The sequence below is a fragment of the Theobroma cacao genome, chromosome 2, assembly GCF_000208745.1.
Source record: "Theobroma cacao cultivar B97-61/B2 chromosome 2, Criollo_cocoa_genome_V2, whole genome shotgun sequence".
Taxonomy (NCBI): domain Eukaryota; kingdom Viridiplantae; phylum Streptophyta; class Magnoliopsida; order Malvales; family Malvaceae; genus Theobroma; species Theobroma cacao.
Genome location: NC_030851.1, coordinates 38,005,613 through 38,031,513, shown reverse-complemented (window position 1 = coordinate 38,031,513; position 25,901 = coordinate 38,005,613). Strand labels below are relative to the sequence as shown.

Sequence of the window (25,901 nt, the reverse complement as noted above, 5' to 3'; positions counted from 1 at the left end):
TACTTGACCGACAAAGATTGAGACAAAGCTCTTGATCCAGGACAAGCCCCTTAAAAAAAAAAAAAATTAAGGAGAAAAAATAATCACTCATGCCAACTCAATTAGAAACATTCCCATCAAGAGCAAAAGGCCCCAGAGTAATCAAATCATATTAAAAACATAATATAAGTATAAAGGGGAAGGGAAATTGTTGGGTGTAATAAGGAATATCCTATTCAAACCATTGAAAATTAAATTCCACCGAAAGAAAAACAAAATCATAATAGAATCCAATCAAATCTGTCAAAGGGGGGGGTAGATACAAAGATTAAAAGCCACTGCTGCAATTCAATACCAACTTATCTCTTTGCTCTTATGCTGTACATTCTGCTCAAAGGAACAAATAAAAAAAAAAAATCACATTCTCTCATGACATTGTGGGTCTGCCCTCTCAACTAACCCCAACTAAATTCCAAAACGAGGACTAGTCCTTGATGAGTGACTTTCTTCATTAGAAACAGTGTCATTCTTAATCAACTGTTGTAGCTATAAATTTTATTAAGTACCCTTTCTGCAGTATCTACCAAAATTTCTGCATTTATTAACAGAAAGGAGCTCTATGAGGAATGCCTTTCCTTTTGTTCACTCGTTTCCTAGGCTTTAAACTTGTGTTCACCCATGTTTTAGTCTCCTCGGAAACATCTGTTGAACAGATTGAGGATTGCTTTTCTTCTTCTGTACTTATATCTGAATTTTGGTTGTCCTTCAGGGAAAGATCAGGGATTTCTTGTATTGGCAATTCCAGTTTATCGCTTTGGTCTTTAGGCTTCACATCAACAGCTGATACCTGAAACATTTAGACAAAGTAAGAGGGAAATTTCAAGCACAAAACTGGGGTTTTAGAAATAAATCCAAAGGGAATCTAAGTAGTTACCTTGCATGCAATGGAGCAAAAGCGATTAGGCGGGTCTTGAAGGTATCTTCCGCAAGCTTCACAGGCAGCACCGGTTTTTGATTTTGTTGATGGTTTGGCATCTTTGGCTTGGGGCCGAGGATTCAGATGCACAGCTTTTTCACCATTGATTTTATATGTCTGTCAGATAAAAATCATTTCAGCAAAGGAAATCCCATGATCATTCCAATTTGCTACTAAAGTTTATCAAAAGAGAAAAGTGGAAGGCAATCAGGCAATCACTGAAGTAATTATAAGCTGAATCTGTGGATATGGAAGTATTGGGAGAAACCAATGCAGTAATAGAACAACAGGGAAAAGCAATTTTGGATTGTCCTGGAAACATAATGATAAGAAAATCTATTCTCTTTGATTTCGTATCTCAGTGTGTGCTCTCCTTAATTTCTACTGCTACTACTACTACTTTGACAAATCAACAATCAGAACAAAAAGATGTTTCATTACAAATTCATATTCATCTAATACAATATATCAGTAACAATTAGACGAAGTTAATGACAATTTGGTGCATTCTAATTTGTGATTGATCACCCCAAAACAATCTTTTATCACTTCCATAATACTATACAAAGCAGCAAGGCAGAAAATTGCATTGAATTTGATCATCAATTTATGAAAGTTTCATGGCTAAGAACCTGAATTTTGGAACAGTCAAGATGCTTCTGCATTTCTTGAACGCGAACGACATCTTGATAGACATATTTGCAGATCTGAAGCGACCGATGATGGCCGTGAGCCTTACAATGCCTACAAAACTCAAGACTACAGTCGATGCAGAACACGTTTTTCTCACTTTTCCTGAGGTCTTGATGATCAGAGCAAGAACCAAAGAACTCACTTTGGAGAAGCGTAGAGAGCCAATCTGTTTTCTTCTTTATGTATAACCCGCAACCCACCTACAATAACAAATGTAATCCACTGATATCAAAACAAAAAGCTTGCAAAGCAATGAACTTTTCAGCATTCTTGATTCACAATTCAATCAAAGTTTACAGCTTTAATTAGTACTCAAAAGCCGATTCAGAATTTGAGAAACAGATGAATTCAATATCAAGATTCAACATTTAATGTAAATATACCATCTTAGAAGTATAATTCACAAAAGATTTCACCAAAAAAAGTACAATTCAACAAACTTCAACATTCAAGATTCAAAATTCAAACACCTACTGCAAAGCTGTTGAATTCATAGAAAGGTTAAGAGTTTCAACAAAATGAAACTGACCCAAGAAGCTATACAGGCTGTTTTCATGACTATATCAAGGCTGAGCACTAATTACTAGATTCAGAAAGATTGTGTTTCTTTTGTTTTCCATCTAAATTTTCCTGGGAACCAAACGGACACATGACAGCCAAATTAACATAAATCACCAATAAGAAAAGCAGAGATGGCCATCATTCAAAACTTGAGTTACGTTTGACAGAAAAAACCAATTCAATAAGGAGACACCAGCAGTTAGTGAAAGAAACAGATTTCTCACCATTTCTTTGCTTTGAATTTGATATTTTTTGTTCTTATTTTCCTCTGATCAATACTCTAATGAATACAATTAGCGAGCTTTAATTTGCAGAGAGAAGGAAGAGAGAGCGAGAAGAGAAGACAAGTCTACAGAATGTGGAAAGAGTGATACAAGGAATGTGCAGTGAAAGATATTAAAATAAAATAAAAGGAAAAACAAAATGGAAAGAGAGAAAATTTTGTGATCAACGTTTTCTAAGAAAATGAAGTGACCTACCCTAGGCGGGAAAGGTTAATAAATCTTTCTGGTTGGAGAGTTAAAACGTGATCGGACGGCTATTAATGAAGTTGTTTAGTTGGACTCATCTTCATCATGATCATCATCATGATTCATGAACCTAAGTTAAAAGTAAATTTTTGGGTACTGCAATTTTTACTTACTCTTAATTAATTTTACTGGACTTGTGGAAAATCGGAACTGAATAATTTTTTAATTTTTTTTCTCAATACGTACAAAACTAAGTTTAGGTCAAAATTAGACGGATCGAAAATAAGTTTATCAATACTTTATAAAACAAAACAAAACAAAAAATGAGAAATCATCATTATTAGTTACTATGATTATTATTAGTATCAATTAAGATGCAATAATTTCTCAATTAATTATGTTTTCCAAATTTTGAGCAAATCATTAAATTATTTTAAAGAATGACTTTTTCTTAGGCCTCAATTTTCTCCACTCGGTCATCTCCTTTGCAGGTGGTACATTTAAATATAAATAAATAAATAAAATACATAAAATGTCAGGACAAGTCAAATAAAAATTCATAGAGGAAGGAAAAAAAAAACCCTAAATCAGGGTAAATTGAAATGACGATATTACCCTTCAAAAAATGATGGGAAGGGAGGTTGAAATCGTGGACAAATTTGACTTTTGGTGGGGCATATTATGAGAAATAAGAAAGGGGGGCAGTCTTTATTTGTAAAGGTATAATAAAAGGAAAAGCTGTCCATAGAAAGGAAATTCCTATATTTGCTCCGAAATTTGTCAAGTCTGAACAGGGTCAACACATGAGGGGGCAAAAGCATATCTAGGAATGATATCTTACCTGCCTCACCCACAACTCTACCCATTTTTCAATTTTTGCAAATCTCTTTTTCACATTTTTCCAGGGTTATCCCTAATTTTTGTTTATCATTATCACTTTAATTTAATTTTTTAATGCTCAGTGAATTAATTATAATAATAAAACATAATATCTAATAAAAAATTTAAATAAATTTTTATTCATAATATTGACGTGATATGTTGATAAACTTGATATTTTCACCATTTACGTCAATGTGAATATAAAGTGATAAGTAAGGATTACAATCCTTATACTATTTGATAATTTTTGTTTTATTATTGGAGATTATCTATTTAGTTTATTACTTTGATGTCTACTCTTTTTTTATAAAGCTTATTCATTTTGACCTTTTTAGATAAAATTAATTGGAGTCGTTTCTTCAATATTTCAAAAATATTATAAAAAATTAAATGGCGTTCCTTTTGTTTCAAATGAAAAAGTCAAAATTGTTTACAAGTGATAATACGCATTTAAAACCAAAATAAAAGAGGGAGGGGGAGGGGGTAAAGAGGAAAAAAAGGGTAAACTTGAACTAAAAAAATATGCTTTTTTCATATTACAATTTTATTAAAGAAATATTTGTTATTGTGTTTTACATGTTAAATCCATTAGGTTTGACCAACACTATAAGAAATGGCACTGTAGATATAAGGAGTTCAATCCACTAACAAAAACATAATGAGAAATTGTGTGAAAATTGGAAAGGTTGGTCCTCTTTTCCTATTTTGGATAGAGAACATAAAGTGTTGATTTCTTTAAAAGAAGCACTTTTGCTTTTATTCAAGTGAAATTCAATCAACTTGAAAAAAAGAGGTGTAACATTTCAAACCCCCCCTATAGTTGAGGAGGCTAGAGAGTTGGTAATTTTGTCATATATGTAGTGGGATTAATTGTTATGTAGTTGATTACAGTTATTTAGTTGATTTTTTGACTTACTATTTAGATCATGACTCAAAAAGAATGTGCTTCGCCACCTAGGGCTGGAGTTTGACATGACACCCACAAGATTTGCTAACTAATCATACCTTTAATCCTACTCATTTTTCTCTTGTAATCTTTTAGGCTACTATTAAGTATTAACCATTCCTCATAGGCTATTAATCAATTATGCGGTCTAATCTTGGGTCTTCTTTCTTTCCCTTGAAGCAGATGAGGATAATTTCATGTCTAGTCGCGTCAAAGGATAAAATGGCAAAAGTTGTTGGTCTCAGCCACTCTTGATCAGTCTTGACAAATGCTCTGTAGCCATGTGCTGCATTTTGGGCATAGTGTCTGCATTGTTAGTCAACTCTTGGGATTAGGGAGAGCCGCATAACCATTTCCGAGATGTCAATAGCACAATACACATTAGAAGCCAGAAAAACAGATGAGGAAAAAAATCCTCAGGTTCGGAAAGCTAGGTGCTCTCATCGTCTCCCTTTTCTTTCATCTTACTTAAACATTGGAGGCCGGATGCCGAAAACCCCCCGCGCCCCTCAGTACTCCTTGCTCGTTGTCATCTTTGGCATCAACAAAATGATAAGGAAAAGGTTATACAGGGCCCCTCCCCTCGTACTAATCCACCGAATGCATGCACAAGGGACCCGAGACCCTGCGTTATTTCCGTGACCTCCCCCTTGTCAAATCAACGGAAGATATGGTCTCTACAATAATTATTATTCTGTGATTCTGGGGCCACTAAAAGTCTTAAAGGTTTCTGGACACATGCCTCCACAACCGTTCAGTTAGTAACCCTAGTTGAGCTTCGTCAACAATAGAAAGCACGATTCCATCCCATGCTTAACTGTGTCAAAGCCTTGGGACATGCACGTGGACCCGAAATAGCAGAGATTTCTCTAGAGAAAAGTCTAGCAACGTTGGTGGTCACATATGACTCTTACAGTCAGAAGAGTAGGGGTCGATACCATAAGTCACTATCATAAAAGACATATAAAATCGTTTTATTTCTATTTTACACTCCGGAGTTGTTTTTGAACAATACTCTTATATTAGATATGAATGTAAACCCCCCTCCCCCCAAAAAAAAAATAAAAAATTGAAGCAAGGGATGCACCAGAAGATTAGGGAGAAATAGTAATACCGAAACCTTTGTTGTATGAAGAGTCTCTGAAGCCAGCAAGTGATAGATTCTCGACAAAATTGGAGGGAGAAGACCCATTTACATGTAAAACCCCTGTATCAAGACTACACAGTGTACTCTTTGGGATTCAATTTGCCATATTTTATGTTGATTACTGCTACCTGTATCTCGCGAACAAATCTGAGCAGTTTTCCTATATTTCTCATTGATTGATACTTTCCCCACCAGGTCAAAATGGATGATAAGAATCACCACAAGGAAGCAACAGAACTTTCTGACAGCATCCACCTTCATCGTTTTAAATCAATCGAAGTGAAGATGGTGTTTTCTTTTACGACACCTATTGACATACCAACTTGCATGTTTTTGTAGGCCCATGCCAATCATCACTTTTAGGCTTGTGAGCATGACATAGGTCATGGAGATCAAGAGAAGGATCCAAAAGAATCTCCATGGCAGGGGGCTGTCCGGAAGGTGAGCAGCATATACTGGAGTCAGCACTCGGATGACCTAAACACACAAAATAATAATCATAATAATAATAAATTAGGTAATTTGAAATACTTCCCAGAAAAAAATAAATTACATTTTTACTACTTTTTTAAACCAAGCTAGAAATTCAACACAGAAACTAATTAACCAGAAATTGAACAAATCTTTCGAACCCTATTGATGTATCATTAGAAAATTTCGTGCTTTTCCCTCGCATCCTACTGGCTAGCATTTAATGCTTCCAACAAACGCAGAAATCTTATCACTTCAACTTTCAGACTTTATTATATACTACGGAGAGAGCGTTTTGTGAAGACATACCATAAGGGAGAAACTGTTTATTCAATATTAAAAGGTAGAAAGAAAAAACCATGTAAACATCAATAAAAGGGGCGAGAAGTGGGAGAGGGAACAGGAGCAAGAAACCAATGGGACAGAGTATTAACAATTACTCACCACACAAGCTGGCGCAAGTGGAACAAAAGTGAGATTTTTCTTGCCATCTTGAGTTTGTATATTCAAAGTCTGAAAATGTTGACAGTGACTTATTTTAAAAGTGATTAATACAAAAGCAAGTTAAAAAAGCTAATTTATAGAATGCAAAAAGTATACGAGGGAAATATGGCTGAATAAATGATATAAAAGAAAAATATTTGTTGTCAAAAACAAAAAAGGGGTTCTAGGGGGGAATGATAAGTAATTTGTCAACAGGAGAAGCATATACCTGCTTGCAGAGATCTTCAAGAAATTCAGAGTATGCAATGGGCTTTATGCCATTGAATTTGGCAAGGAACGAATGTTTTATGATATCAATTAACATTTCACAAACAAAAACCACTAGCGCATTCTGCAGAGTTCATACGACATATGAGCAAGCCAAACAAAGTCCTGTACGGCATTTCTGATAAGAAAATATCTTAAAACAAAGAGTACTGTGATTTTTTACAGTGTACTTACATAAAGAAAACTTTCGAACCAAGGACCCTCTGCTTCTAAAATATTTTGAGCTAAAATGAATAAGAGAAATGCTGAAATGTGGAATCTCTCTACTGAATCTGAGAGGCAAAATAATTCAAGAATTTACATTTTAATTAAAAAACTGAGACAATGAGCAATACACCAAAAAGAAAACATATACATAAAATGCAGGTATAATATTATTTTAATAATGCTTTTCCATGGTTCCCGTGTAGAATATGCTCAAATTGGTTCTCACACACTAACTGATACAAGAATTATAACTTCTTCTTTTTTTCTTTTTAGCTAATATTTCAATTAGTTTGGCAGCTGAATATTTTCTAAATATGTGAGCATTGAAATGCACAATCAATCACAATGGCCAATAAGAAAAAAATTCCTAAACCATCATGTACAGTCAGGTTTGCAGACTAACTATTAAAATAGCAGAGGGTCCTTATCATCTTCGTCCCGGAGTAAGTAGACATAAAAAACCTTCTAACAATGCACTCACCCCACAGGACTGGGAATAAGGCAGTTTGCACCAACAAACAAGGTAGGCCACAAGGAGGCATCAAGATAATATCAGAAAGCAAGATAAGTCAGTAATATAAATATGACAGCAAGGATGGAAAGAGAATGAGAGGTAATGGCAAAGGGAGAGAATAGAGTGTGAAGGAAGAAAGTGTAACTAAGCAGCGAAAGAAGAATGCATATACTCTATAGAAAATAAATGTCAAGAAAAAAACTTGCTTAAAGCAAGCAAGCCAAATGATGCTCTATGATACTAATGGGTACACAAAACATCAACCATTGTTAATAAAGTGACATGGCCATAGCTAGGACTCAGGTCTCATAACTTTCAAAATGAAGTTTACAGGAAGATATCTTCAACATTTCCCTTGAATCACATAAAAAGCATCATCTGAAAAATGTTACAATGATCACTCCTTTTGAACTTTAAATTCCGCAAGAATCCAAAATATCATCAGACAGTCACAAACACCATAAAAAGAAACATGCAAAAGAGCAACTAACCTGAGTATACCAGACTGTGGATGTTATCCTTGCTAAAACGTTTGAAGACATTACTTTTTATCTCAGCAAAGTTATTGGATACCAACAAAGCAAATAATGCATTATTATGAGCAACGATGCAAGTTGATAAAGTAATTGCCTGAGCTAATAAAATAAAAGAATGAAGAAGTAATGATAGTCAAGGAAAAAAACGGAACAAGAATATCAAAGAAGAGGAGAGAAAGAGAGAGAGAGATCATCACTAGAGTAAAAGGATATTTGAAAAAGCCATAGCCAATGCTTGGTCCAAAACAAATCTACGAATCCAGAATCTCATTTTTTCCGGAGAGCAATTTGCAAGTCCTTCTGCAGAATAAAATAGGGTTTCTAACACATCTCCACCAAAGCTTTGGCATAATTTATCAAATATCTGGATGTGGACAAAAAACAAACAAAAAAACAGAGTTATACACAATTCAGCCTAATGGTAGCAAAAAGATACTAATGGCATTAGAAACAACATTGATGCTAGAGGAACACACACGCTAGTTCCTTACAGTAAAACAGATCCTATCACAGAGGTACAAAATAAATGAAACCATAAATGTCACTGACAGTCATCAATCCAAAAAAATCTCTTAAAGACTATCTAATCTTATTTTAGAAGCCCTAGCTATGCAATTTTAAAATTTAGATAATTATAGCTATAGACTCTTTGCTAATAACATACGCTATTAATATTTTAATTGGTGACAAAAGTAAAAATATATTCAGAAAGCAAAGAATTTATTTAAGTGTAAGTAGCATACTACGCAAACATCAAATCCATAACCTTAATCCCTTTCCTTTGAGATTCCCAATGTGTTTCCACTTCTTTCTCTAATTTTTCTTCTCTCTCTCTCTCTCTCTCTTTCTTTCTTTTTTCTTTTAGACTTTTAATCTAAAAGTGAAAAAAAGAAAGAAGATAACTACACCAGAATTTTTAGCCAATGTGTCCATCAAACTCTGGCCCTAAATCCATGAAGCAACAAAATCTCAGACAGTCTATACCTTGTTCATGGTAAATGTTAAGCCTCTATTCTGTTCCCTCAAATGCATATTAATAATTCTCTCAAGTAATTCGGATTGAGTATGCAAAATTTCTCAGGTTCAGCTGTTTATTCCCACCTCCAACACATTGTAAACCACGTAGAGTTTGAATGTTCCTTGCCCACGAATCATGTGATATATCAGGCTGATATCTGGGAAGACAAAAACTTAAATTAGAAAAGAAAACCACCAATTAAATCAGTATTACCTGTTAAACTCTTGGTCAATGAACTGGAAGAGTAATAATTATGCCTCAAAGCTTAACAAGCAGCAATAACAGTTGGATATTTGTTAATGCTTGTTTTTTACAAACATGGATGCAGTTATATGTCCTTCTATACCTGTTCGCTCCAGGAGAATAACTCCACAGGCCAGAACAGCAAAGCAGCCAAAATCACACAGCTCGGCAGCTGAAGGCCTCTTGAACTGCCTGTCACAAAGTTGGTTAGGTTATTTTGCAATCATTACAAATTACAATAGCTGTGCTATGTGTGAAAAAAGAACAATATAGAGCACAATTTTAAATATGGACTGAAAGAATTAAATGTTTGATCAACTGAAAGAAGCATAGAAAAACAACATTTTTTATACATAATTCAAGAATAGTCTCATTCCCAACTTTCTAATTTTTAGGAAATACATGTTACAAGAACAAAAACTATTTCTTTTGTTCTTGTCTTTATTTTGGGAAAAAAAACAGTGAAAAATGTTTGCAAATTGTTTTCATTTTTATGCCAATTTAAAATTCCATTTTCTAGAACATCGTTCCTATTTTAAATTACCAAGCACATTTTCAAATTTGTTTTCCGCTTTTCATTAAAATGAAACAAAAAAAAAAAAAAGGAAACCAAGATTTCAAAAAAAAAAAAAAAAGAAGACACCCTAAATTCAGGTTTCAAATTTTAGGGACTATCCCCATTCTAGACTTTCTGCTACTCAAATTCCAAGCCAGAATCCGTGCCCATATCTTCTAAGAAACAGTGATTGTTCAAACAAAATGGTTCCCTCCTAGGGAAGAATAATCCAGAGGAGGAGGAGGAAGTATTAAAATATGCGCAAGGATCAGATTTGCACCCCAATTAATAAAAGGAAGATGACGGTAATGAATTGTCATCTTCAAGCCTTTTTGAGGCTTTGAAATGAAAGCATAACTCAGAATTTTACAGAATCATTTTACCACTTCAAGGGACGCGCTACAAAGAAAAAAAAAAGCATTACTGTTGACACAATTTTCTTACAAGCATGGGGAATCCAAATAATATTTAGATGAATAAAGAAATGTTGTAAGATTGATCAATCAACCAAATAATGCTCATATATTTGCATATATTTGAGTGGTATATTTGCATGCATATATTCCCAACAAATCATATGTATTAAAGGTACGTACTCACATACATATCAGAGAATGATAGCTAACCTTGTAGTCAGGAGCCTCCAGAGCACAATCAGAATCCTTGTTGGCATGATAGTTAACAAGGACAGAAAAGAATCGAAGCAGATGAAGAAGCCAACATCTATAAGCTGAAACAATGTTTTTGTGCTTGAGAAAGGTTCAAAAAGATATAATGTTACCAGAACATAAATCTTGATTTGGTTAAGCAATCCACCAGAAATACACCATTATTCCAGCATTTTAAAAAATTTAGTAGACATTTCATCTTCAATGCACAGAAATAAAATCTTAGTAAGTTACCAAAAGGGTAAAAATGCAAATACAAGAAACAATGAATAATAAGTGCAAGGAAGCTTATTATTAATAAAGTGATGAGGTAAAGGTATAATTATCAGGAAAATCCATCTTTCCTTTTTTTTTTCTCTTTTTTTTATCCCTATCAAAATTCAAAAAGAGAGAGCTAAGATTACCACTTCACATCTCCAGGGCAAGCGGAAGATGGTGTCATACACTCTCTCTCGTTCTTTCTCACTACCAAATGTTGTGGTGCTCCGCAATGAATTTCCATTATCCATTTCTTCCAAAAAGTATTTCACTGGTGATTTCTCCATTGTAAAAAGATCTGACCAGCCGAGAACCAAACAAGAGTAGATTTTAAACTAATGCTTCCAAGAAACATAACTGAAATAAACCAGAGAATGCAGATACAGTGCTAAGCTTCCTAATTTTTTCCCCCAAGCAACCACACTTAAGGTCAGAATCCTTATATATCTTAATAAATCAGATAACATTATTCTATACAAAATTCCACTAAGAAGTCAGACTGCATATCAACAATCATAACTTCCTGCATCCAACATCAGCAGCAATTATTATAGAATAAAAGCTTACAACATATAAATATGTTTGTCAACCAATTGAACAACTTGTACATGCTTCTGTCAGTGCTTTCAGATTCCCCTTGAACAAAGAGACAATGAAGAAAAAAAAAAAACTTTAAAGAGGTGGTTCCAATCAAAGAAAAGGAAAGGTGTCTTTAAAACTGGTTTCTCCTTTCTGCATTAGTCAATAAACGTAAAATCAACCTTAGAGCATGCAGGAATCTCTACCATATGACACATGCATGAGTTATATTCCCTATCATGTCATGCAGAACTATGACAGACAATTTTGCACCATCTTTTTATAACATAAGTCAACAGACTAAGCCTCATTCTCAAACTACTTAGGATCAGCTAAATGAATTTCTCCATTGAACTCAACAAGGGGCTATGGACAGGCTAGAAGGACATCAGACCCTCTGTTCTAAAAACTTTTTACACTATCGAACCACTACTTCCAGAGATATATACATTCACACTTAATATCTAGAATACTAACTTACAGATCTCTTTATCTTAGTCTCGATCATCAACTATGATCATTTTAATGTCTAGAATACTAACATATGAGTGACACTCTACCATCAACCATCATTGTTCATATTGCCATTCCATTTTGATAATAGTTTTCCTAAATTCTTTCTTGCCACTCTTGAATTAATTAGGAGTAATGATTAAAACCATATTTGAACCATTTATTTATACTTGTTCCTTACTTTCTTATAGCATATTCCATGCACCGTAATAGATTTCCATCAAATTCGCAACGAAAGAAATTCATTAAAGAATGAAATTGCGTAAAAACTCACAATTAGGATCCTCGGCCATGAGCCGCTTCCAATCCAACGACTCAGCTGTCTCCAACTTATTCGGCACATTCCCATTTGCCACAGTCTGGGGCGGTGCCGTCGGCAACGGCTCCTTGGAACTACTCACCTCCACACCACTCTCGTCCGCCCTCGCCGCCACCGTCGCCATCTCCTCTCCTCCGCCACCGACAACTCCATTGACATTCCTCTGCCTCAATTCCCCAAAACCACACACATTCTGGCACACACTCTCCTCCACCACCACGACGCTCCCGCCACCAACATAACTGATCTTGTTAACATTTCCGTTATCTCTGATCCCGTAATTCTCGGAATTCGACTCCACCACAACTCCGCTGCTGCTGCCCTGCTGCTCCGATACCGGATCTTCCGGAATTATCGGGAACTCTGTCCTACACTCCTTCTTCTTCTTCTTGTGTTTTCTCTTCTTCCGACGGGACGGTTGAGAGACGCCGTTTTGGGATTGGATTGGATCTGACTTCGATCGGTAGAATAAAGATCGATCTTCTTCTTCTGCTAAAGAGCTGCTTTTGCTCAAAATCTCGAACGACAGCTTCCGACCTGACGATCTCAAAGCCATCGTTACCCGAACATTTGAGAGAAATCCAAAAAAAAAACAATAATTTTATAACAAAAATTTCAAAATTAATTATTGTTCATTCTTTTGATTTGTTTCGTGTTCATTGGAGTGAGTGGGCTGTTAGTGGGGATTCAACTTTTCATTTCTGCTTTCCCGTTTAATTTGTCTGGTGATGTTTCATCTCACTTGCTATTGGCGCGAGTGACGTCGTTCTACAACTCAGCCGCTTACACGTAATTATCCCTCTCCGTCTCGCATTTTTATTTTGATTTTTTTTTCAATTTTTTAACTTTACCAAATTAAATATTAATAAATATAGGAGAATATTTTTTTTTCCTCTTATAATATCGGAGAGAGAGGGAGAGGGTATTGTTTGAAAGAAGATTTTTTTGAAAATTTTTTTTTTTTAATAAATTGATGTATTTTTTTTAAAAAAAAGTTTTTAATTGGGGTTTTTTAAGTTTTTTTTAGATGTTATTCTTGAAAAAAAAATATTTTTTAAAGAGCTTTCACAAAATTCTATTTGACACAGTTTTTATTTTTAAACAGTAAATAAATTAAAAATAAACCAAGTTAAACGAGCACAAAGTATAAGCTTTGAAAAGTAATAATGGATAATAATTCACGATTACCTTAAATTTATATAATAACCGTATATTACCTTAAAAGGAAAACAAACTAATAATTTATAAAGTCAATAAGATCAACCTCACATGGTGTTGATGTGGAAATTTTGATTAAAATTAATAGTAGATTATGGCCAGTTGATATTGTCACACTAAAATAAAATTTGGGTTAATGAAATAAAATTGACAAATATCTGAATTTATCAGTCTTATATACTCCAAAGTCTAATATTATTACATGCTACTACATTTGTTCTAAGGGTACAAGGTGAGGGGTAAGGATGACAGGAGGGATTTTAAGCTCATCATTCCCGCCGATGAGAGAAGCAAGATGATTGACCAGTAACCACCGTGCTAAAAGCCTAAGGCCACCAAGCTTGAAATTTACTCATAAACGGGATCAAGTAATTAGTATTTACTCTCTTTTGCCCATACCAGATGTTTTATGCCATAGGAAGTCTATGCTATCAAGTAATAGACTTGCAATGGCATTGCTGGTTATTGTGGCTTAATAAACTGCTTTTCAAAAAAAAGTAATTAGTATTTACCCATCGACCAAGTAGAAGATTTTGGGTTCTTTGGGTTCTGTAATTTCCACGGTGCCTTCCAACATCTTAGCTACCTTCCCCATGGATGGCCTTGCCTCTGGCCGGTCCTGAAGGCACCAGATTGCCGTCTTGACCATGCGATCCACCAGGTCAAAATGCAGACGACTATCATAAAAATGCTTGATTTGACGGTCCAAGATGTCCTCCACCTTCATTTCCTTGAACACCTTGTCAAATGCCCACCTCGGGAAGTACCAATCTTCACTATCCATTAATGACCCTTGCATTTCAAAGTTCCTAACCCCACTCACAAGTTCTAACAACACCATCCCAAAGCTATAGACGTCAGCCTTGGGGGTTATGGGATCCATCTTGACCCACTCCGGGGCCATGTACCCGCGGGTCCCTCGGATCCGTGACATACTAACCATATCTTCCTTTTTCCTCAACTTTGCTAATCCAAAATCAGATATCTTGGGGCAAAAATCATCCCCCAGAAGTATATTTTCTGGCTTGATGTCGCAATGTAACACCCACTCTAAGCATTCTTCGTGCAAATACGCGATTGCTCTTGCCACGCCAAGGGCAATTCTATATCGGATGTTCCAATCAAGAATAGGATTTGGCACGTCAGTCCCAATTGGATCCATCTCCACTTCCTTGTCTAGAGAGGGGACCCGACTCGCCGGGAAGAGGTACTTATCAAGAGAACCATTAGGAACATACTCGTAGACCAGAATTCTTTGACCTTTCTCTGCACAAAATCCCCACAATCTGACCAAGTTGAGATGGTGCATCCGGGCAATAATTGTCACCTCTGCCCAAAACTCTGCATCCCCACCGGTCACATTTTTCAAGCACTTCACAGCAACAACACGGTGATCGGTTAATTCCCCTTTATAAACATCACCAAAGCCTCCTTTTCCAATCAGATTGGAAAAGTCATTCGTTGCTGCCTTGAGCTCTGCAAAGGTGAAGCGCTTTGGCCCGCCTGCAGGCAAGAACTCGAGGCCAAAGGTTCGAGCCATGTCTCTATACTTGATGTATTTCTTCAGGAATGCCCAAAAGAAAAGAACCCCAGAGATTAGCTCAGCAGCAAAAAGGGTACAGATTATCACTATATTCCGAGTTGTGGTGTTGGATTCGTCAGGTGGTAAAGGAAGCCTTATATTAACAGGACATGTTGTTTCTAACAAACTTGTCATACCTGTGAAATTGGATCGATCGGTTTCTGATTTGTCAACACGCAAGAAAAATGCAGACTCCGTCCCTGGAGACCAGTATCCGTATAGCAATCGATCAATCTGGAGCACACAGGATCCTTTTCCATCATATTTGAAACCAAACCCCAGACAATTTGGATTGGCCAGGCATCGGGATTGACACATTGAGAAATTCTTAACATTCAGATTACTCTGATCTGAGCTTCCAGAGAAGTTAACATAATCCAGCTGAAGAAACTTGGTGTTTCCAGGATTCCTGAGGGGAATTTTGATCTCACATGAGTTATTGTCATTGGCTCTTTTTCTGAATCCGGGTGGGCAAACGCAAGAAGTGGGATCAGAATTTGATGCATCATTCATGCAAATAGCATTAGGCCCGCAAGTTCCATGAACCGTGCACATTTCTTGAACAGCTTGCCAAACAACTTCCCACTCACCGGCTTCCGAACCAAAGCTGTAAATTCTGAGATTTCCATCATTATCCAGTGTCAGTCTCCGTAACCGGTTGGGTTCACCGAAATCTGAAGAAACCAAAGTAGCTCCATTATCTTGAAGCACCCTTCCATTTTCATCCAGTTTTTGAAACGCGTTGTCAATGTTCCAGTATTCAGAAGAGTTAAAAACCAGGATTTTGCTATTCTGGAAGATGAATTTATCATTCTTTGATTGCATCGCCGTCCCATTTTTTGCCTTCAATGTCTGGTTAGGCAAAATCGTATCTGTTGGATAATCAAAACTCTGCCAAGTCCCATAAACAAGGTTACCTTCATCTTTCAAGACTAGTGTGGAGTTCGGATTGCCAATAGCCGCAGGCTCTGGCCACAAGGTTCCGCCTGCAGAGTTGATTAAACGTAGCTCACTGGTATTGCTGATGACAAGAGAGGAAGTACGATCGATCGTAGAGTTAGTCTTAGCTGACCAGACAGTGGTTCTATTTCCAGATATGTTGTAATACCAAATAGAGAAAGTATAGTGATTTGAGGAAGAGGGTATTTGCATAAAACCAGCGGCGAAGTCTCTGTTGGGAGAGAGAAGAATCCTGTTTTGAGTTGGGAGCCATGGGAAGTCCGAGGAGGAGAAAGAGTGGTTTTGCTGGGATAAGGATGGTGACGGGTTTGAGAGGAGGAGACTGAATAAGAAAGAGATTAGAAAAAGGAGAGACATGGTTGAGAGGTTGTTTCCTTCGTTTTCATAATGGAAATATTTTCTTATTGTATGAACTGTGAGGGGAGGTTGTAGCTGGTTGAGGGTTTTTAATGGCGGCTTTGAATGGCTGTTGCTTCGTTGACGCTGGACTTTTCAGTCTTGATTGGATGGCTACTAATTTTTCATTTTTGTTGTTGGGGGCAATTATGGTCCCCTGCTGCAGCTCTGCTTGACTTAAAATAGGTTGCAGTCAATATAATTCGAGTAATTTTTCGGAAAAGATTTCTCACTAACAAAACGAAGGAAGCAAACAAAAGCAAAAACCATTAAAGCGAAATGGACGTCATCGTCAATATCTCAGTGCGCAAAATTGCAAACAAACTAAATTTGATCCCCATCAAGGGTTGGAACTTCAAAGTCTTTGGTTCTTATGTCTGGGAGGACAAAACCCTTCAAACAAGAAAAACTGAACCAAGTTAAACGTTTGAGACTTGAGTTGAGGCCAAGGAAAATTGAAAGAAAAGAACAGCTGGTCTCGATTGGGCAATTTCTTTTTCCTTTCAGCCTTTGGAAAATCTAGAATTCAAAGTTTTTTTTTTAATTGAGTAAAAGAGATTCCAATCTTGTTCTTATGCACTAATTAATAAACAAAATACTTGAATGTAAAAAAAAATTTCAAATTACCACTGAATAAAAGGAAAAAAATATTTTTGAAGGGAGAAAACAACGGTAGTTGAGTTCGGAAAAATGATTTCCCAGGATAATTTTCTTCCAATTTGGTGCAAAGTATTTTCTTCTTTTTGGTTCCACTTTGGATAATAGAATTAAATTAATAAAACGTTTGTATTATACTTGTCCCATTCTGAAATGATTTTCAATGTTATATTTTAATAGAAATTCAATTAATTAAGCACCTTCCTAATTTGAATTGAATTTTATTATTTTTCAATTATATTATAACACTTGAAATCTGTTTCAAATTTGAACTGAACTCGTGATTTCAAAAATATAAAAGCTTAATTTTTGCATATTTAAATACCTTTATTTGAATTGAGCAACTTAGAGAGAAGTAAAAGGTATCAAACACAAAGCTAGGAAAACATGAGAAATGTTGAATCGGATTATGAAAATCTCTCAACACTCTCTTTTTTTTTTTTGGTTCATGACAAATTAGATGTCCCCCAAGTTGATTTTAATTTGGTGTAGTCTGTATGCATTGACATTTCCAGTATCAATAACTTTCTTGACTCAAAAAGGGGGTCATTACTTAATTTGGTTCTTATATGCTATTGTTTTCAAACAAAAAGAATAATAAAAATAAAAAATTATACGATCCACGATTTAAAGTAAAAATATGTAACATTGAGTTATCAATGTTTATGCTAAAAGATGTTGTGGTTTTTGTTACAGTTGGTTAGTAGTTGTGGACGAGAATATAATTTTAACACTCTTAAAACTCTTTTGATAATAAAATTATAATTAATTTTTCTGAAATTGAAGTTTACAAGAGAAAGACAATGAGTTACTAATATGACATTCATAAGATATCTTGTCAATTATATAGTCGTGGTTATTTATAGCATTTATAACAAATTAGTTTTTTTACAAATTCAAACGAAAAAGATATATATATATATATATTTAAATAAAAATACGATACTTTTCACTAATGTTAATTTTTTATAATAATTTGATTTATGTTATCAAAAGTTGGACAATAATAGTCTCTTTTAATATTAACTTGATGATATTTTGAAATCATAAAAATTGACAAACATAGTGCTAGCTGATCAACCTTAAAAGATTTATTTCAGATTGAATATAACGTATTGAATTATTCAAAGGAAATCTATTTTCAATTCAAAGGAAGCTAAAGTTTGATGACGGTAATGAGATTGCTCATTCTACTAAAAGTTTCGAGATTTACAAATTGGTCTTCAATTATGAAAGTGGTAAATCGTTAGAACAGAAGGAGGTGAAGAAGATTTAGATTAGATAAGGATGTAATGATCGTGGGTGATAGCAAGACATTGGTTTTGAAATGAGCCTGAATTCGTGGTTTCAGTGGGCTGCAGGTTTAGGATCATTATTCTTATGTCTTAGGGTTACGAAAAAGTCGTCGGCGTTGGTGCAGTACACGACTAGACCATGAGCATCACTTTCACTTGGAAAAAAGATTCCCAATGACAAATATCTGAATTTCCCAGTTACCATCACTTCATTGTACAACCACACATCTACTCTGCCGTGTTTCTTCAGCCACGACTCCGCAATTACCCTGGAATCAAGGCAAGGAAATGTAATCATTATCCGGTATTTCTTTTATTAATTTACAATGTATTTGATAAATGATTGAATTTTTTAAAATTATTTAATATTTAAATTTTTTTATTTTAATTTTCATTCAATATTTTAAATAATAAAAGATAAAATATTTTTACACTTAACTTTTAGTTATAATTTTACGTAAATTTATTAATTTTTAAAATAAATAATTTGTTTCAAAAAAAATCTTCTACTAAATACATGAATTCAACAATTAATCAATCGTTAATATTTTTATTAATTTAATAATATGATAATATTAAAAAAATAATTTTATTTTTTATTTTATATAAATTATAATTTTTTATTTTTTAAAAATTTGTTCTCTTTTACAAAAAAAGAATTCTCTCCCTAAGAGAGAGGAGCACCGATCTGGTACTCTCCAAGGTACTCCCCTCCCTTAGCCAGTCATATTGTTTGAGAGAAAAATAAATAAATAAAAAAAATATTTTAATCTTTTTATATTTTTTATTAACTATATTTATCCTTTTGAGTTTTACTGTCCATTTTGTAAAATAATGACTAAATATTAAAAGGGTTAAAGTTTTTTACCTAGTAATAAATTCTTCGCAACCTAAGTTTAAAAATTTTATTGTCTTGTTTTCTCTTAAACATTGGAAAGAGTCCTTGATGCTGGCATTTGGCAATTTCATTTTCACAATTATTGGCCGTAGATGACTGGGATTATGTACTAGGAGGCGGCTTGACTATTGTTACAGAGTTTGTTAATGTCTCCATTAATAGGGATGTACCTTGTTCCTTAGTGGAAGACAATTTTGTATGAAAAGATTGAATGATTGCACTTATGAGCTTTTTCTTAATGCATCATCTTTGGATCAATGGGTGGATTCATAATTTAATAATTACTAATAATTTTGTCAGATTAATAAAATATATTAAGCCTTTTCTTGAAATAAAAATCTTTTCGCTTTCAAAAAAAAAGAAAAAGAATTGATAAATGCATATAGATTTTTAATTCAAAAAATTGATTCATATCAAGAGCTCTTTCAAATTCATGTCAACAAATACTTTAGTACGTCCTCCACGTATATATACAAGTAGTCATAATCGACATTGTATTAACTTTCGTTATATTTACATTACGAAATAAGAGTTTTTTGAGGTAAAATAAAATAATAAGGTTTTTTTAAATACAAATCAAAGAAAAAATATTTTTTTTTTGGGTATGATAAAAATGTAGGAGTTCAAGTAAAAAATTTGATATAATTTAAGCAAAAAAAAATAGTGATTACCTCTTTTATTTATGTCAGCAATGTTTAAATTTTGAATTTTTAAATTTTACATATTTTTCATTTACTAATTGAATTAATTCTACTCATCTTTAAATATTATTGATATTTTAAGTATTAACTAAATTCTATTGATTAATCAATTTTCATTTTTTTGATACAAGGGAAAAACAACTAATAAATAAGGATTACATCATTTTAGGCCAACTTGTTCCTAGTTTATTTGTAAAAATATAACTTAAAATTCCCAATGGAGGAAGATAAAAAATATGAAGACTTATAGATACGTTTTCGTGGTGTGCGGTTATCCAGTCAGCACATTGATTGACATCACAATGAATGTAAGTGATTGAACATTTCCAATTTCAATGAATCAATTCCTCAATGTTCCTTAGTAAATGAGAATTCGGGTCCAAAGATGACAAAGGTTTTGCAAGTTTTCAATTAAGAATTTTATGAATTTCACCTAAAAAAGCCTTTATGCAAATGCTAATTAATCTTACTATTTTCATTTTGTTCATAAATCTAATGGCACAACCTATGACCGGACGTAGCAAATGTGCAAGGCAAGGGCAACCCAATAAGTTTAAAGGTATAAAACGAAATATTTAAATGAGGCTTTTTTTTATTAAAATTAAAAAATATATTAAAATTTTATTCTTCTAACTTTTTAGATGCAAAATTTTTAATTAAACTTTTATAATTAAGTTCTTCTAATATTTTTTTTAATTGAGAATATAATCAATCCATTTAATCTTTTTTGAGATATTGTTGATCTTAAATAAGATTTTATTAATTTTAGTTTTGAAAAACTTCTTTCTCCTGAAACAACACTTACTGAAATTGTTAACATTTTTCTAAAAGTAATATATGCATTTGGAAAAGAATCAAGTCTTCTTATATGATTAAGTATGTCAATTGGACTGTTTTCTTCCTGTACAATTTCTTTTAAAATTTTTAACTTTGAAAATAAATCTAAACCATCAATATCAAAATAGTTGTTATATTTTAATGAACATTCAACATTAAGACAATATTCTTTCAAATGAAGCTCACAACTTTATGAAGATAATAAAAGAATAGACTTGTTGTGTATTCTTTAGAAAAAAACTAAAGTTAAAAGAAGAAAGAGCAAATGAGAAAGAAAGATTTCAAAATTAGATATTATACATTAAAAAAAATAGTTTTATATATAAAAAAAAAAAATAACTGTTGAAAATTATTAAATGCGTTAATTGAAAATAAGAGAAATAAGTGAGAAAAAAATAACTGTTGGAGATGATTAAATACATATGACTGTTAGTTTATTGTAAATAAGAGAATATAGTTGAGAATTAATAGCATTTTAGAAATAAAGAAGTAATAGAAAATTGAGATTTATTAGACACATAATTAAAAAAATGAAGGAATAAATAAATTTATTAATTATTTTTTATTTTTATAATTAATTATATTATAATTATTATAAAATTATAAATCTTTCATAAAATTGAGGCTTTTCCAATTAGGGGCTAAAGCCCTTGCTTGGGTGGCTTCACCCAAAGGCCGGCCTTGGTGCAAGGTAGTGGGAGGATGATTGAGTTTGGCTAAGTTACAAGTATATGAAAAAGGAAATAAAGAAAGTATGCAAAAAATATTAAAAAAGAAAAATTAGGAAATGAAGAAATAAATTGAAAGCAAAAAAAAGTGCAAGTCAACTGCCAAATAAATAGCTTTAAAGAGATCTTGGCAATATATGTTAATTTACTCATAATTAAATCAAATAAAACAATTAAATCTGATATCAACCAATAAATCATTGAACTATTGAATGATAGATGCCAACTTGAGTTTGTATAAACAAACATTTTGCTTTTATATAATATGGATTCAACAAAGAGTTTGTATACTTCCCCAGGGCTATCTTACATGCTTTTATCAAATTTCTATTTGTATAATTAACTTCACTTCAATTCAACTACCTGATATGGTAATTTCTTTTCTAGATAAAGTTTATTCTAAAAAAAAAGTTAGAAAAGTTATGGGTTTATTATAGATATTTTAAATCAAAAATAAAAAAACTTGTACTTATTTTAAAAAAAACACCATTTTGTTTCTTTATTGAATTTAAAATTAAAATTACGTTTAATTTATTGATAAAGGAGTTCAGTCAGGTTCAATTTGATGGTTGAAAATTTTAATATATACATATTAGATATTATTATTTTACCTATATTTTTTGAACATGAGATACATTTATTTATCATTAAATCAAATATTCAAATATCATATTAGACACTTGATGCTTAAAAATACTTGAATGCATACTTTTGTCTCAAATGATAGTCGAAAATTACAATACTTGAATTAAAATATTTAAGCTAATGAAATTTTACATGATGTGGAAAAAATCCAAATAGAAATCTCAACACTTTTGCTACAAATATATTTAAACTAGAAAAAATCCACCATAAGTGAAAGATGCTACCTCCTCACAGGGGATCCTAGTTCCTTTTTCCCCTCAATTTCTTCAGCAAGGGTGCCACATTCACTGCATAGCTAACGTAAATTCTATCTATCATTTCATCCACGAACCGGAAGTAGGCATGTCTCCAAGACTTTTTGATGATCAAAGTACCACACACAGCCCAAAATCCCACTATAAATCCCACTGCCATTGCTATGTAGAACCAGAGCATTGCAGGCGTATCATCATCTTGATCTTTAGTGGGATGGTTATCGCTGGTGGGTGTTGAGCAATTGGTTCGTAATGGAGGCCCGCAAAGTTTCCCGTTTCCCTCATAAATGGAAGGGTCGTTCAAGGTTTGGAACTGGTTGACAGAAGGGATTTGGCCAGACAAGTCATTGTAAGATAAGTTCAAATGGTTCAATGATGTCATGGATGACATACTTGCAGGGATTGGGCCTGAAAGATGGTTGCATGAGAGGTCAAGAGTTTCTAACTGTTGCAAGCTTCCGATATTTTCTGGTATCTTTCCTGTCAATTGGTTCCTGGATAAATTTAACGTACCTAAGGTTGAGAGGCTTGCTATTCCTTTTGGGATTTCACCTTGTAGATTATTTCTTGACAGGTCTATGATGTTCACGAGATCAAGAATCAAGGTGAATTTAAGTATCCTTCCTTTAACATAGAACTCCATTTCATCCAAGTAGACAGGACGGTCACCGGGCTTAAAAGGAGTATAAGAAGCCAAGTTACGCAAGCCCCTTAAATTGCCTAAACATGGTGGGATTTGTCCGGATAGATTGTTACGCCCAAGGTCCAGGATATGGAGATCAACGAGATCACACAAATTTTCAGGAATCTTTCCACTAAACATATTGCCTCGTAGACTTAGTATTGACAAGAATGGTAGCACTTCCCCCATCCATCTTGGGATGTCTCCAGAAAATTGATTATTTGCAAGACTAAGTTCAGACAGATTCTGGCAATTCTGTAAAGATGAGAGCTCTCCAGAAAGATTATTACCGCTCAACTTCAATGTGTAAAGCCAAGGCAGTGAGCAAATTGAGCTTGGAATGCTACCGGAAAGATTGTTGTTTGAGAGATCTATGGCCCACAAAAATTCTGAACTCTCCCATTGAGGTATCTTTCCAGTAAGTTGATTGTTTGAAAGAGACATAATTTGCAAGTTTTCTAACTTACTTATGGATGAAGGGATACTACCATTAAGAGAGTTCTCAGAAAGATCCAAAGATTCTAGCATTTGCATTTGTAGACCAATGTCCTTTGGAATAGGTCCTGAAAACAAGTTTTTCCTCAAAGAGAGGATATTGACATTAGAACAGAGTGGAAGTAGGCCCTCGAATTGGTTGGAACTTAGGTCCACAACCACACGAAACGCATCGGGTGCAAATTTTAAAGATCTGGGAAGCTTTCCTCTCAATTTGTTGTTACAGAGATCCAAATATCCAAGCTGTGGACTTAATTGCCAAAACCAATCAGGAATTTCATCTGAAATAGCTGCTGCCGCGAGGATTAGAGACTCCAGTTCCTTCTGGGTTTGGAGCCATGCGGGAAACTCTGGACCTATTCGATATTTACTGATGGAGATTGCTTTCAGACTAAAAGGCGGAACCCACTTCTTCGGTCTCACATCAAATTCCAAGGACTGGTTTTCAGATGATATGGTAAAGTATTTCAAGGCTTTTAGGCGGAGGAAATGAGTCTCAGATAAGACACCTCCCCAGTAATTACTGCCAAGAAACAATCTCACCAACTTACTTAGTTGTCCAATACTTTCAGGAACAAATCCATTTAAGTTGTTGGTAGAGACGTCCAATTCCTCCAAACATGACAAGTTCCCAATAGATGCTGGAAGTGAACCTGAGAAAGAATTACTGCTGACTAGGAGACTTCGCAAATGTTTAAGATGTCGCAAGGACTCAGGTAGTTGTCCTCCCACATTATTAGAATATAAGTACAACGTTTCCAAAGCAATATTACCACATTTCGATAAACTATCGACAAATCTGTTCAATTCACCATTAATCTTATTTACCGATAGATCTAAAGCCCGCAAGTTACAAAGATGTCTCCAATCAATGTCATTCAAAGAGTCGCTGATTCCATTGTACCCCAAGTTTAGGCTTACAAGGGTACACATGTTAAACAACCAACGAGGCATTGATGAACCGAAATTATTTTGTTCAAGGTTGACGACCAGAATGGAACTGAAGTTAACAACTGGAAGAGAAAGGGGAAAGGTTTTGAGGTCGCAGCTAGGGAAATGCAACTCCTCCAGAGAAGGAAGCTTATTAACAGCTTGCAACCAACTGGTCGATGCCAAACTCAGGTTCACGTAGCCTAGATTTAGGTACTTCAATGAAGAAATTTTGGATATCCAATTCAAATCAGAAACCCAAATGTTTGGGGGATAATAGTCAAAACCTGAAGATGCTTGAAGATCAAGAAAACGCAAGTTTGACAGATTTCCAAGATGAGGGGGAATCAATCCAACAAAGGAGGACAGAGAGAGATTAAGGTAAGTCAACTTCTTGAGTGAACCGATCAACTTTGGTATTGAAGTGTTTTCAAAATTGTTCAAGCTTAGGTCCAAGTAATCTAAATATTTCAATTCAAGCAATGAAGGATTTAGCTTACCGCCCAATCTTGAATCAAAAGTGGGTAAAGGACTGAAATCCTGAAAGAAAATCTGGTCGTATGGGTTTCTGAGATCAAGCTTCGTGACACGCCCTGTCTTCTTGTTGCAACCAACACCTGACCATTTGCAGCAGTCCTCACCAATCCAAGAAGATAACCGGTCCGAAGGATCTGTAAGATCCTCTTTGAACTTGAGAAGTGCTTTCTTTTCAATCTCACTGCAACTTTTTGAGAAGTTGCTGGAATGGGGATGAGGTTCATTAGCTTGGACGGATGTAAATTCAGGTAATAAATGAATGAGAGCGAGAATAACAGTACCACCAAGAGTAGTCCTGCTGGCCATATCTGCCTCAATGCCCCCAAACTATCCGCTCAATATCAAGGTAAAGGTGTGGTTTACTGAAAGAAAACTAAAGAAACATGGGATGAGAACAAGCTGATCCCTCGAGTGAGTTGCTTAGCAAAGCAGAAGGATAGAGACTCCTCTTTAAAGCAAGCAAAGTCACCGTTGAGTCAAGGAAACTTTTTTGACAAAAGGAGTCGAGTTATATATCATTATAGATATACAAATTTGTATCACATGTCAAAATCAAATAGAAATGATTAAATAATTTTTTCCTAAGACATTTAATAAATCAAGATATCAATTATAATTAAGTTATCACGTTAGTCTTTATGAATTTATATTTTTTTATTAATATAACAAGATAACGAATTTGTGTATTCTTATATAATAATTTTTAATTAATTTTATTTTTTTTTATTTATAAATGAATGGACACTTGACATATGTCTATATCATTTATAAAAAAATTT

The 25,901-nt window shown here is 34.1% G+C and overlaps 4 protein-coding genes across 6 annotated transcripts; all 4 read right to left on the bottom strand.

The window, feature by feature from the left end:
• On the bottom strand, positions 296-2,635 carry LOC18610026. Its single transcript, XM_007045445.2, has 4 exons — positions 2,434-2,635; positions 1,588-1,848; positions 914-1,072; positions 296-826 (listed from the first exon to the last, which is right to left on the bottom strand). The coding sequence occupies exons 1-4, from the start codon at positions 2,434-2,436 to the stop codon at positions 581-583; spliced, it is 669 nt and encodes a 222-aa protein (XP_007045507.2). The 5' UTR covers positions 2,437-2,635; the 3' UTR covers positions 296-580.
• On the bottom strand, positions 5,433-13,061 carry LOC18610025 (protein POLLEN DEFECTIVE IN GUIDANCE 1). 3 transcript variants are annotated; one of them, XM_018116308.1, is made up of 11 exons: positions 12,263-13,060; positions 11,043-11,194; positions 10,597-10,719; positions 9,518-9,602; positions 9,255-9,328; positions 8,367-8,517; positions 8,109-8,276; positions 7,071-7,168; positions 6,838-6,960; positions 6,570-6,638; positions 5,433-6,131 (listed from the first exon to the last, which is right to left on the bottom strand). In XM_018116308.1, the coding sequence occupies exons 1-11, from the start codon at positions 12,861-12,863 to the stop codon at positions 5,925-5,927; spliced, it is 1,851 nt and encodes a 616-aa protein (XP_017971797.1). In that variant the 5' UTR covers positions 12,864-13,060; the 3' UTR covers positions 5,433-5,924. The 3 variants fall into 3 exon arrangements, with proteins under 3 accessions (XP_017971797.1, XP_007045502.2, XP_017971798.1); XM_007045440.2 differs by having other exon boundaries at positions 9,518-9,606; positions 10,597-10,700; positions 12,263-13,059; XM_018116309.1 differs by lacking the exons at positions 6,838-6,960; positions 7,071-7,168 and having other exon boundaries at positions 5,790-6,131; positions 12,263-13,061.
• LOC18610024 (G-type lectin S-receptor-like serine/threonine-protein kinase At1g34300) lies at positions 13,673-16,613 on the bottom strand. Its single transcript, XM_007045439.2, has one exon. It carries the CDS (start codon positions 16,422-16,424, stop codon positions 14,034-14,036), a length of 2,391 nt encoding a protein of 796 aa, XP_007045501.2. The 5' UTR covers positions 16,425-16,613; the 3' UTR covers positions 13,673-14,033.
• Positions 22,294-25,580, bottom strand: LOC18610023 (probable LRR receptor-like serine/threonine-protein kinase At4g36180). The gene has a single exon (XM_018116201.1). The coding sequence runs from the start codon at positions 25,426-25,428 to the stop codon at positions 22,465-22,467; it is 2,964 nt and encodes a 987-aa protein (XP_017971690.1). The 5' UTR covers positions 25,429-25,580; the 3' UTR covers positions 22,294-22,464.

Bases quoted from the DNA above. Each gene is read 5' to 3' on its own strand.
- LOC18610023 (XM_018116201.1), bottom strand. From the start codon at position 25,428: ATGGCCAGCAGGACTACTCTTGGTGGTACTGTTATTCTCGCTCTCATT.
- LOC18610026 (XM_007045445.2), bottom strand. The intron at 1,073-1,587 runs GTTCTTAGCCAT...TTTATCTGACAG, and splicing joins TTGACTGTTCCAAAATTCAG to ACATATAAAATCAATGGTGA. The intron at 827-913 runs GTAACTACTTAG...TAAATGTTTCAG, and splicing joins TTTGCTCCATTGCATGCAAG to GTATCAGCTGTTGATGTGAA.
- LOC18610024 (XM_007045439.2), bottom strand. From the start codon at position 16,424: ATGTCTCTCCTTTTTCTAATCTCTTTCTTATTCAGTCTCCTCCTCTCA.
- LOC18610025 (XM_018116308.1), bottom strand. From the start codon at position 12,863: ATGGCTTTGAGATCGTCAGGTCGGAAGCTGTCGTTCGAGATTTTGAGC. The intron at 9,603-10,596 runs GTTAGCTATCAT...TGTGACAGGCAG, and splicing joins TGGAGGCTCCTGACTACAAG to TTCAAGAGGCCTTCAGCTGC. The intron at 6,639-6,837 runs GTATATGCTTCT...CAACATTTTCAG, and splicing joins TTGAAGATCTCTGCAAGCAG to ACTTTGAATATACAAACTCA.